The following is a 13524-nucleotide window of genomic DNA, read 5'->3' as shown; positions in this document are numbered from 1 at the left end:
CCATGGAAAGGACGAGGACGATGGATACTGCTTGGCATTATTTAACATCTTATGAAGTTGCTATATTATAAAGAGCAGTTACACTTGTTAAAAAGAGCAGATATTTGGCAGAAAATTAATTTTAAAGCAATGTATCATCAGTCTTATCTAGTCAGGACAACAGAAACATCCTAGTTCATTCAAAGAGAAGGTATTTAAAACATGAAATTTTTTCCAAAGTGTTAGAATGATACAGGAGTAAAAGGGGGAGAGAATACATATAATTATCACTTACCGCTGGAAACTACTATTACTTCCTTGGCTGGAGGGGCAAAAGGGAAAGCAGTGACCCAGAGCCCCATTATGGCATGCTGCTGTGGCCACTTCTGGTCTTCAAATTACTGACTTACCATTTTTCAGCAACCCTTGAGTCACACACCTCCTGATGCTGCAGGAACCTTGGAACCCATAGGCTGACTGAACCTCCTGTGCTCATCTAGGCTATTGATGGAATCCACATTTCAGTTGTTACTACTGCATTGCCTATTGTTGGAGCCAGAGCCAGTAAGCACTGTGCTGCTGAGTCTGCTGAACTAGCTCTGTTTCTGTTGCCAGAGCCAGAAGCAGAAGAGGGGAAAAATGCCTTTTCTCCTCTTCCTTTTAATTTCCTACCAGGGTCTCTGATTGACAAGATCTACTGGAGGTCACACAGCATTGGATTCTTCAGAATTCCAGCTACAAATTGGATTAATTTATTCAACAAGCATGTATTGAGTATTTACAGTGTGCAGATATATTTTTAAGCACTGAAGACTCCAAAGTGAATAGACAGTACAAAAGTCTGCCTCTGTGGTGCTCACACGTTAGCGGAGTGAGCAAGAAAATAATTACGTATATGAACTACTATAATGTACTATGTCGATAAGGACTAAGAAGAAACAAATAAATAAAATACTGATATAAAAGTTACAGACTTATGTTGAAGTGGTGCCAGAGTTGAGGGAGTCTACGTGATAAAGTAATATTTGAGCAAACTTCTAAAGAAAATGGATTCGGAGCCATCTGGGTATCTGCAGAAGAGTGTTCTCGGGAGAGGTGTAACCTAGTACAAAGCCCTTCAAGCTCGGATGAATGGCAAGTATGCAACCAAAACGTGGAAGCCAGAATGGCTGGTGCAGAGAGGCCCAGGCAAGAGTTGTAGGAGTTGAGGAGAAAGAGGTGTCATTGTCCTTGCCCTGCTCTGGGAAGTAATTTGAATTTCTTATGTGCGATTTTGTCTACAGATCAGGGTTCATATGTTATGTTTTCTTGGAAAATCACCCTTAAAATGTGTAATTTTTATGTTAACAAACAAAATGAGGAGTGGGATTGTTGATATTAGTTTAAATGTCAGGGCCGGGCGTGGTGGCTCAAGCCTGTAATCCCAGCACTTTGGGAGGCCGAGACGGGCGGATCATGAGGTCAGAAGATCGAGACCATCCTGGCTAACACAGTGAAACCCTGTCTCTACCAAAAAATACAAAAACTAGCCGGGCGAGGTGGCGGGCGCCTGTAGTCCCAGCTACTCGGGAGGCTGAGGCAGGAGAATGGCGTGAACCCGGGAGGCGGAGCTTGCAGTGAGCTGAGATCTCGCCACTGCACTCCAGCCTGGGCGACAGAGTGAGACTCCGTCTCAAAAAAAAAAAAAAAAAAAAAAAAAGTCACAAGACTATTTGTATTTTTATGGGACAGTTGAGTTTTTGTTACTTACAAACTTTAAAAATGCTCATTAAGAGGTTTTTACCCCAAATTATCATCATAGCTTCATAGTACTTTAATAATTTTTTAAAACAATTTTAGAGAAATAGTTTAGAAAACTCTTTGCAATAAACATTTTTGTTGAAGTTCATTTTATTGAAAATTCTCAAGGAGACTGCATTAATAACAATGAATTCTTTTCATTTAGGTAGTCCATGGACTTCTCTTTGAAAAACATTGTTCAAAGGGTACAGCAGATATGTGTAGATATTTGTCACAATTTTAACATTGGTAATATTTCTAAATTTGATGTACAGGATGATGATATGCATGAGCTTCTGGTAAATAAGAAAATTAGCTATCAAATAAATTAAAACTATATTTCACCTGTCAAATTAAAATTGTAAATGGACGACTCTGATAAAGGACCTTGAAGCTAGTACCCTTGTTTATGCTGATACGCATTGTATGTACTGAAAAGCAAATACATTCCTGAAACCATAAAACCAACAATGGTAGCCATGTGTTCTTTTCTGGTATTAACTATTTATGAGACTTTTGCCAAAGAATGCGAAAGCAGTACATGTTACGTGTGCTTTAAAATGTTAAGTGCCCAGTTATTTAAAATTTCTGAGAGAACAAAGAAAAATGACTTTAGAATTCAAAGTGCATTCTTCAGTGGATATACTTCTGCTCCTGCAAATAGAATTTCATCAAATTATAGATATTTTGTGATGACTTGGTTCTATTAAAAACCAAGTTCTTAAGTTCTTTCTTCTCTATAAAAAAGGTCTGAAATTATAGATTTTGTTTTAAAATTCTTCTTAATACAATATAAAATGTTACTTTTTTATTCTTTTTGTTCTTATAATTTTAATATTCAGAATTATTAGTCGTCTTATGGAATTTTTCACTCCATGGCACTTGGCTTAATCACCTGGCATCCTGAATTCCTCTGATTATGAAAATACAGAGTTTTAAAAATCATGTGGAATATTATGTGTTTATGCAAAGACAATCGATATGAAATTAAGCTAAAATTATAAATCTTATCTAGACCAAATTAAATGTCTCACAATTCTATAACACTGGATTCTAGAATAATAAATGTTTCTGAACTGAAATATCTCATGTGTTTTGTCACTTGTGGAAACGCTTGTAACTTGAAACAGATTGAAAGTTATGGAAACTATTAATTATTCTCATTAGAGTTTTTTTTAAAACTATTTTAGGAATCACCAAGAGTGACAATATCTGCAGATATAAGAGAAATCGGTGTTAATATACCCTTTGTAGATCTTTTAACTATAGTAAACTTGTTGGCTATAAGAATAATGAATTTTATCATAGATTACCTACACTTTGAAGAATCTCATAATTTAAGATTTTTAAATGGAAATAACATTGTAAGTACATACATAAACAATGCGGGTATATGTATGTGCTTGTGCTCATGCGTACTCATGTATATGGATTCATATGTCAAATCTCAAAACTATGGCAACAACTTTTTCTCCAAAAGTTGTGTTAAACCTATTAAATCTGAATATGATAAGTCTGCTGAGTACAGATAATATTGAGAAATCAGTGAGAAACCTAGTAAATTACTAAATATCTTATTTTTCTTTTCCTGTTTAAAAAACTGAATTATCCATATTCTTTTATCAATAAACTGCTAAGCAGATTGCAAGAGAGAGAAGTAGGAGACAAGGTAACTTCCATTCCCCCTACTTTCTCTCTCTCTCTCTCTTCTCTCTCTCTCTTTGTTTTTACTTTTCTTTCTGCAGATCCTGCAGTCTCAGATTTCCACTCTGTTCTGAGACCAACACTGTATGTGAAGTGCGTCAAGTGTCAGCCATCTTGGGTAAGTTCACCTAAGTTCAGGCTTTTGTCTTCCCTGGTTCTCAGCTTCTTTGCTCTTGGAACCCTATTCTTCATGCTCTAACACCTACTCTGCAATGCATCAAGATCCTCTTGTGTCACTTATTTACCAGTTGAGCATCTTGAACACTCTTCCAACAAGTGAACTCATCGTGTTAAAGATACGGCAGATTCAGATATCCTGACATGTCATGTACCCTTGTGCTCTGTTGTATATTATTTAGAATATCTTTGTGTCTCTGCACCTTTGTCCACAATTTTCAACCACATCACTTGTTTTTTGTCATATTTTTCTGTGTTGCTCATTGTGGTCAATGGAACTACATAGCAGCAGCAGAATCCCATAGTAGGTGGCTTAGAACAGCCATTGGGTTAAGAGGTAGAGTTTTTAAGATCACCTTTTCTCTAGAAAGTTGTCTAGAGTTTGGGAAAGTAGTGCAGAATTTGGTCACTAGAGGTATAGGAGAAACCAGACCAAGGGTAGAGGGGAAGGATGAAGAGAGGACACAGGTTTCTGTAAGGATGTGATTATTGGGTTTAGGTTTGCAAAACACTGATTTCCAGATAAATGATCTCTGGAATTTCAGTGGGAGTGGAGAGTAATGGAGAAGGGAATTGGGTTCTAAGGAGATATTAATAGACAAAAGTAGAGCCCCTAAATTGACATTTATAAAAGAGGACTTCAACCACTTGTCCTAATCTCCTGATGAACTATTATGGAACGTCATAGTGAAAGGATCTGCAGAAATTAAAAAAACATATAAACAATGGGCATGTCTTTGGTTTCTGTTATATCACTTTTTAAGATGTGTTTAGCACTTTCTTGAAGATTTTACTTAAACGCAAATACATTATTTCCTTCAATATATTTTAAGAGTAGTCATTTATTTATTTATTAATATTTATTGTGTATTTATTATGTTCAAGGGGCTGTTAAAGGTATCATTTATTATATACCCCACTGAAAAGAATGTCCATTTTTATTTCTTTTGACTATTCTGGTTATCTGTTCATTATGATTATAGAAAACTTGAAAACTAGGATTTCTTAACTTCTGGTGTCTTGCGGCTATTTCTAGACTTTTTCATATTGATGATTACAAGGAAAAAAACTTCATTTTGATATTTCTCTCCTGTTGTTATTTTATAATTGCCTTAGTTTTATTTTTATTTGCATTGATATTACATCTTTTCTATGTATCTTATGTTTGCATTGGTACTTTTAACTTCAAATATTTTTAATATTTAGTAAACTATGTCAATTTTTAGAAAAGATATAGGTGTATTTCATGTTTTTAAGTCAACCTTTAGTACTTAGTTATTATTTTATTATGGACTTTAAGCTATTTAATAGCATCTCCCCAAACTCATATATATATATGTTTTCTGTAATTTGAAAAACATAATTTACAATGTACCTTGAGTTATACAACCTTGGGAAATTGTCAGAGTTCATAGCACCCTTCAAATAAATAGGTTAAGATTAGCTTTTCTGTTCTTTCTGTATGAGTTCATATGTATGTTTATAATATACATTCATGCATTGCTTATGTTTTTAGAAATTTATCGTTAGCAATTTTGTTATTGTGCGAACACGATAGAGTGTACCTACACAGTAACGTAGATGGTATAGCTGGTACACATCTGGACTATATGATATATCTTTTTGCTTGTAGGCTGCAAACTTGTGTAGCATGTTACTGTTTGGAATATTATAGGCAGTTGTAACACAATGGTAAGTATTTGTGTATCTAAACATAAAAAGGGTACACTAAACCATGTGATATGCACAATGTGAAATGGTATACCTGTACAGGGAAGCTCCATTATAATAGGATGGGGACACCACTATACATGCAGTCAGTCATTAACTGAAACATCGTCATGTGGAGCATGATTGTAATTTCATTCCATGGTCCATTTATACTTACTTATACATTTAACTAACTACTAATTTTTTCTATATATATTATAGGAATAAAACCGAATAACCACAGAGCTTTGCAAAATGTTTTATATATTTTACCAGAGATTTGCCATGCCCTCTCACCAGTGATAGAACATGACGAAGTAATGATCTGTATAGCCTCTTTATAAGCTTGAATTTTATGTCATATACTTCTCATCTTTTTTTGTACTTGAATAGCTTATTATTAGTTCTCATTTGAGGTCAGTAGGATACAATTACATGTTTTCATATGTTCCCATGCCGATTTCATTCATTTTATCTTCCAGGATATGCTCTGTGTGCTGAACAATAGCCATTGTTAACTGAGTGGGTCAATTAATTGCAATGGAATTTAGGGGCAACTGAGTGAAGGAGTTGTTGGATGAGAGGGATTTTTTTTAAAGAAGGGGAAGTAGGTATTTGCATCCCTCTTAAGCTGTTTCAATAAAGAAAACAATTTTCTCTGTGTCCCTATTAGTGTAAACTGTTGATGAGTTTGAAAGCCAAAGCTATCTGGATTTATTCCGAGGCACTGTAAGATGAAAGGATCATCCTAATCTGGTTTTAAGGGAATAGCTTCATTGGAGTTAATCTGCTGTGAGCCAGAAATACAGTTTTCAGAGATTTGTAAAGTAGTTGAAGCAGCTGGGAAAGTTAGAGAACAGGAGCCAAAGGTTTCTTTTGCTTTATATTGATTCAATTAGTGAGAAATATAATCTTTAGGATTTTAATGATAGATATATAGAGATGTAGGCCAATAGATCCATATGATATTTTTCAGGTTAATTTAACTGGTTACTTTGGCTTTCTCCTTATATTAAAAATCATATAGTTTGGAAAAATTTTTAAAGATGAGCTAAGAGTCATATTAACTTCCTAGAGAATTTGTTTTTAAACTAATATACTAATTAGTGTAGATGAAGATTATTTGGGCATACCTCTTAGATAAGTGAGAAAACAATTGTGTTTTAATTTCTTAAGCTAATCCAGTAGATCCATCATCTTTGACATAGATTTTAAAAACATATACCAGCAAAAAATTCTGGCATAAATAAAGAAAAATATGTGAGTTACCTTTCATCAAAATCTTCTAATAGTAGTTTGATTTTTTAAATTTTCTAGTAATTCCTTATCATTGGCATTTGGGAATGACAATATTCACATATGGGATTTTTAAACTGACTATACAATGTATGCATGATTGTCATAAAAATAAGAGTTTATGTCTAGAATTCAGTTAATAAATTTATTTATACTTTACCTTTTTCCAAAAGGATACGGATGAACTGATCATTACACTGTGCTTTCTGTGTAAATATAGGCGTAACTTTGAAACTAAAGATGTTCAAAATAGTACATCTTAGGAGGAAGCCTTATAGTGCCTTATGGTGTTCAATATATATTTGTTATATAAATGAGTGAGTGAAACCAAAAGATATATTAAGCGAACAAGTGGAACATCTTGGTCTAAAACCTCAACTTTCTTAACCAGAAATTCTGGACCAGAATTATAAATGTTGGCTCTGCATCTGACTTTATGCTTGACCTTAAGCAAGTTTCTGTGTATCTCTAAGCATATATTTCTTCAATTATACAATGTTGGAGTTGGCCTCGATGTAATCTAAGCTTCCGACTTTCTGTTTGGTAGTGTGACTGGCCGTTTGTGCTTGCACAGTCACATAAATAGCTTGTTAGTTACTGAGAATGCCCATTCTCTGGAAAACTCTCAATGCCAGTAAAGTCTTTCTTATATTGAGCTAAAAATTCTAAGGTGTACATTGTTCATACGTGTGCTACGTGTGCCTTCAACATATTCATAGAAATTATTGATGGAAAATAGTATATAAGACAAGACAGGGCATTGTGTTATGGTTAATTTTTTTTTTAACAGCAACAACAAAAATAATCCATCCAATTGCTGAGGCAGCAAATGTAGGAGTCAGTCTTGATCCCTTTCTACCATCAAATTTTGCTTCAATTTGACCACTTCCTAACAATCTAACCACAACTATTTTAGTCCTCGCTTGGCAGTTGCCTGATAGTTGATCTCTCTTCTACTTCTTACCCATTACTCCCAGTAGTAGCCATAATGATGCCTTAAAATTACTTTATATCACTGTATTGCTCAAAACCTGCAATAACTTTATTTATCTCTTGGATCAAAATTCAGAGGACTTACTATTTCTTGGAAGGTTCCAAGTGACTAAGCCCAGCCTACCTCTCTAACCCAGTCATCAGTTAAACCTACTCTGTTTTTCTCTTGGCTCCCAGCTGTTCTGGCTTTTTTCCTGTCTTTAAACTTGTTCTTCTCTTTTCTTTTCTTCAATCTTTTCTCAAATGCCATTTGAGTGAAGGATTGAATGGTGAGCAAAGGATTGAATGATATGCGAAGAGGCTTTACTCAACTTATCCAAAATAATCTTCCCAATTCATCATGTTATAGCCCCTTAACCTCCATTCTTTTCTTACTAGCATTAGTTAGTTGTATGTTTCCCCATAACAGTGTAGGCTCCATGATGTCTATCGTGTTTACCACTGTATGTATAATTTCCGTCCCATAGTTAGGAGTACAATAATTGTTGCCAACTGAAAGACCATTGCTTTTCTCATAAATAATCTTTTATTCCTGTTGCATTTATATTTTGTGCTTCTGAATGCCTTATGAAATTGTTTACTTTGATATATTTGCTTGAAATATATTGGTGACATTTTGACTTTTGTATGAAAATCAAGCTGTATTTAGGGGGAAAATGCTGATGGCTATTATATTAAAATATTAGTCTTATAAGCATTCAACACACATAGTTGGAATTAATAATTATTGAGCTACAGTTTTACAAGTTTTTTTGTTTAATCTGATGAGCATATATTATAATCAGAAAAATTAAGGCATCAGGAATAAGTTAAATACTTTATTGAAAGCATATTTCGTGAATATAGGTCAGAAAGTTGATTCTATTTCTATTCATTCAAATTAATTTTTTAATATTCAGGAACAGTAATGCCCCATCTTAATCTTTATCAAGTTAATCTCACTTTAATTTAATAATACAGTTATGTTTTTATTGTGGAAAGCTTTAACTTCTTAAGAACACTTATTTTAATAGAAAAAGTTTAGGTAGATATAGTAAAATATGAAAAATGCAGACAAACTTTAAGACAGCAGTTACTTTTGAGCATGCCCGTGGAATACAGTAGGGAATGTGACCTTTAGTGGTATTTGTAAAATTTTATTTTTTTAAAGCAAAAAAAATGAAATTAATAAAATCAGAGTTTAGCATTTGTTCATACATGGTGCTGGGCAAATTCTTGTCTGTCTCATATTATTCCTTATAACTTTTGATACATTTTAAATATTTTTAATAAAACTGAATATTTAAAAATAATAAAATTAGTAATACTTTGTCATTTAAATGAATCTATAGCCTAGTAATGGTTTGCTCTCTGTATAATTTGAATAAGATTTCTGTTAAAGATAGTACATTTTAAAAAACTTTAAATATATTTTAATCTACCTATTTCAGTGTATGTATTTAAGTGCTTTTCACACATTTTTGATACTATTTTTCTAAAATTATTTGCTTTTCTTTTTTTTTACCTTCTATTACCTTTTCACAACTGAATACAGAATGTCTCACTTTAAGTGCCTAGAACTAGAAAAAACATGAAATCTGAAACAGAAAATATGCATCTTACAGAAATTCAAATCATTTTGATTGGGATGGGGCATAAATAAATGAAATACACTTAATGAGAAAAAAGACAAGATTCACTTTTCAAAGTTTTTGTTCTTTTTAAATTTGCCCTGTCAGTTGCATAAATCTTCTCTTTTTTTCTTGATTAAACTCTATATTTATAATCCTATTCAATTGGTCAATAAATAAATATAAATATAATATAACCCCTTTGTAATGCTGTAAATGTGGTCTGAATTTCAGTAGCCACCATAGAGAGTCCTGTCATGTTGAAGTGAATAAAATGACTGGGGTGAACATTCTGAGTAAGTCAGGAACTAATTGCCAATCAATAGTGAAACAACAAGTATGCCATCATGAAATGTATACCCTAGCAGGAGATATTGAAAATAAAATCGGAGATTTCAATATTGTGAGATAAATGCAGTGCTGTGAAAAATACTGAGACTGTGAAATAATAGAGGAGGCGCGTATCTCAAACATAGAGTTTAAGAAAGCTTTCTTAGGAGAATTAGCATCTAATTGGGGACCTAAAGGAAAGGTAGGATTTAGGCAAAAAGTGGAAAGGCACAGATGTTTTATTTTATTTTATTTTATTTTATTTTATTTTATTTTTGTTTTGAAAAAGGGGTTCACTCTGTCATCTAGGCTAGAGTAGACTGTCACGATCATAGATCATCCTAATCTTGAACTCCTGGGTTTAAGCAGTCTTACTGCCTCAGCCTTCCAAGTAGCTAGGACTACAGGTGTGTGCCACCATGCCCAGCTATTTTTTTAAAAAAAATTTATAGTAATGAGGTCTCACTATGTTGCACAGGCTGGTTTTCAACTTCTGAACTCAAGTTATCTTCCTGCCTTGGCCTTCCAAAATGTTGAGATTCCAGGCATGACCCTCTACCTGGCCTTCTGTAGGCATATTCACAAGTCCATAAGCAAGAGAGAGAACATAATAACTTAAAAAACTGAAATATTGTTTAATATGCTAGTGGCATGGTTTTTGAGGGGGAAGCAGTGTAAGATAGAATTAAAATAGTCTCCATTAAGGAATGTGGATTTTAAGGCAGGGTGTGGTGACTCATATCTGTAATCACAGTACTTTGGGAGGCCAAGGCAAGAGGATCACTTGAGGCCAGGAGTTCAAGACCAGGCTGGGTAACATAGTGAGACCCCATCTCCACACACACACACACACATACACACACACACAGGCATGGTGACACATGCCTGTAGTCCTAACTAGCTACTCAAGAGGCTATCGTGGGTGGATTGCTTGAGCTTGGGAGGTCAAGGATGCAGCAAACTATGATTGTGCCACTGTACTCCAGCTTGGGTGACAGAATGATACCTTCTCTCAAAAATAAATAAATAAATAAATAAATAAATAAATAAATAAATAAATAAAGTGGATTTAATTCTAAGAGAATGACATAATCCAATCACATTTAAGAAAGATCTCTGTGGCTGCAAATGCTGCTTCATCTTACTTTGTGTTATTTATTTATTTTTTTCATAGAGAAAGTCTCTAATTTTCTAAACCTGGTCATATCCCCCTTATATAGATTTCCTAGCACTTTGACTCAACCTTCAGAGCGCATTTTTTAATTATAATGAAATAATAAACTGTGAGCTGAGATGCTCTGTGTCTGATTCTACCACCTGCATCATAAGATGGTAGGATCAAAGTGTCTGGTTTGTTGCCGTCTTTTATGTAGTAGTACTCAATCAGTATGTAATGAATGAGTAATCTTAGGGATCTAAGCACCATGAGTAAGACAGTTTTCCAGATTAATAATTTAGCTAAAGATAACAAAAAATCCCTATTGATTTTAAGCTCTTTTCTTTCTCATTCTTTCCTTCCTGAATGCATTTAATAAACATTTATTGAGGACCTGTCTGTGCCAAGTATTATGATTGAACCTAAGGAAGATAAGTGATGTGATATGTGAATAATAGTTAATTTTAAAAATAATGTCTGTATTTCAAGCAAGGTTTGTAATGGAGATATGATCAACAATATTAAATGTGCACCTAACGACATGAATTTCTCTTATTACAACTTAAGAAAAATGTTGTTCATCATGTATGGATCTCTTGTACCCCAGAAGCTGCATGTCAACTTTCAAATTATGTTCATGCCGCACAAAAGAATTGGATAAATACAGTTTTTCAAAAGTATAATTGGAGACCTGCTCTTTATAATTTGTTAACAATGATAAAACACTATCCAAAATATCAGGGGATATTGATGAATTGTAGATACCTACCTTTTTGCTTTTCTTAAATATCTACTTAATTGTCTTAATGACAAGTGAATGTTTATTTGGTAAAGTTTTAAGTCATGTGAAAATATTTTTAAGTAGAAAATATGATTTTGGACAACTGTTAGTAAATATCATTTAAAATACCATTCAATAGTACCCACAAATGTACATATAAAAAAGCACCTACATTCAAATGGAATCTACTTAGTATTTTGGTTTTCAAAAAGACAAAGTTAATTCCAGCTCTTGAAGTTATAGTTTGTGTTTAAGAGACGAAGAGTTCCAGATAGCCCAACTTAGTTAAATTTCATAGGGTTTGAGAATACCACTTCATAATCTTTGGCAAGGGCAATGACAACATGGCAGCGTTTAGTAGAGAAAATCCTATTAAAGGAAATAAGGTATTATTAAGAGAGAAAAGAAAACTGAGAGAATCTTCTTGTTTGCTAGCAAAGTATGCAATATATACATAATCTAGAGTAAAGTTGTATATTTTGATTTTTTCATACTCTTTCTGTTGCTGAAACAGAAATTAAAAGTGTGTTGAAGAAAATTACATTACTTTGTGAGAAAAGGAGAAAGTTGTGAGATAATAAAATCAAAATTTACTTTAGCAAAATGACATGTTCAGATTAGTTATTAAAATATGGGGAAAATGTTAGTGATAAAACCTTTTATACAGGTAAGTTAATTAAATGTTTTGTCAGTAGTATTTAAATGTTAAATACTACTGTGATATTATTATTTAATATTATTATTAAATGGTACCATGATTGAATCTACTAGTTTATTAAAATTACGGGCATATCAAGGGTTGGATTTTTAAAAGCTAAAATGGTGATGAAATAAGGGTATGTCATTTTAAAGGAAAACATGGGAAAACAAATTTAAAGTAAATGGCAAATAACATTTAAAATTCAATGTAAGGACAATTTCACAAATATTCAAATGTCTGTTTCTTTACTCTTAAGTTGTGCATTTCTTTATCTGTATTAACTATTTGTATTTTAATGTTAATAAGAGGGTTCATTTCTGTAAGTGGTACATAAAGTAGTTTAGGCTGTTTTTCTATACCTAAAGTAAAGCATTGTTCCCTAGTGGAAATTATTGAATTACTGGCATAGTGCACAGGAATGATTACAGATTGCTATTATTTGGCTTTAATGGCAGGTGTTGAGCAGAATAAATTCAAGGAACACATATTGTTTACCTACTATTTTACCTATATTTTCAAATTTAATTCTAAAAGTTCTGACAGTTATTTATTGTTATTCTCCTTTTATAGATAAGGAAACTGAAACTTACAAAGTATAAGACAGTATCTTCCATAACATCAGTAGCTCTTTTTCAGTGAGTCAGGTTTAAATAAAAATATGCCTCATTCTAATACATGCCTTTCCCTTTATGCTATAGACCTCTCACATGAGGTTGATAATCATAGCAATTGCAGCAGCAGTAGTAATAATTATAGAGATAGCACATACTTACTGTGCTCATTATGTTTCAGGGATTGTTCCTAGCACTTTGTATAAATTAATTCTATTTAGTTTGAAAAATAACCCTATGAAATAGGTACTGTTTTATACCAGTTTTATACATGAGAAAAAAACAACTCTGAAGTAGGAGTAACCATCATTGAATGTGTTGTATAGGTGTGTGTGATTCTAGAGATGCAAAGTGGTAAAATGCAGGCCTTTGATAAACCAAAATGTTAGAGATGCTTTCCATTTCAATATGGTTGTTAACATATGTCATCCTTTTAATAATTTATTATTTAAAATGCTGTTCATCAAGTTCTGAAAATATTATGAAGTATTTAAGTCCTAAAGAAAGAGAAGATGGAGAATAGACCAATCCATATGTATGGATGAGTAAAGAATGTTGTGGAAATATTTGAGCTTCTTGGTTCCAGGGACACATAAGAGGAGTAATTAAATTTACCTTTTGATTTAGGATCTTGGGACAGAGCCTTTGGAAAGAGATCAACATTGTAACTACATATCTAACTGGAGATACTGATCTAT

At 33.0% G+C, this 13524-nt stretch overlaps 1 protein-coding gene across 8 annotated transcripts in view; it reads left to right on the top strand.

Annotated features, from left to right (window-relative positions):
• Positions 1-13524, top strand: part of EPHA6 (EPH receptor A6) — a 930448-nt gene that overhangs the window by 94138 nt on the left and 822786 nt on the right. Inside the window, exon 3 of one of the 8 annotated variants that reach the window (XM_045385338.3) lies at positions 3504-3580. The exons of the other annotated variants lie outside the window; for them this stretch is intronic. Coding sequence (XP_045241273.1) covers positions 3504-3580 — 77 coding nt within the window. The remainder of the gene's footprint in view (positions 1-3503; positions 3581-13524) is intronic. 8 annotated transcript variants of the gene reach the window in all.

Source organism: Macaca fascicularis, chromosome 2, assembly GCF_037993035.2.
Source record: "Macaca fascicularis isolate 582-1 chromosome 2, T2T-MFA8v1.1".
NCBI lineage: Eukaryota > Metazoa > Chordata > Mammalia > Primates > Cercopithecidae > Macaca > Macaca fascicularis.
This window is presented reverse-complemented; position numbering and strand designations above follow the sequence as displayed.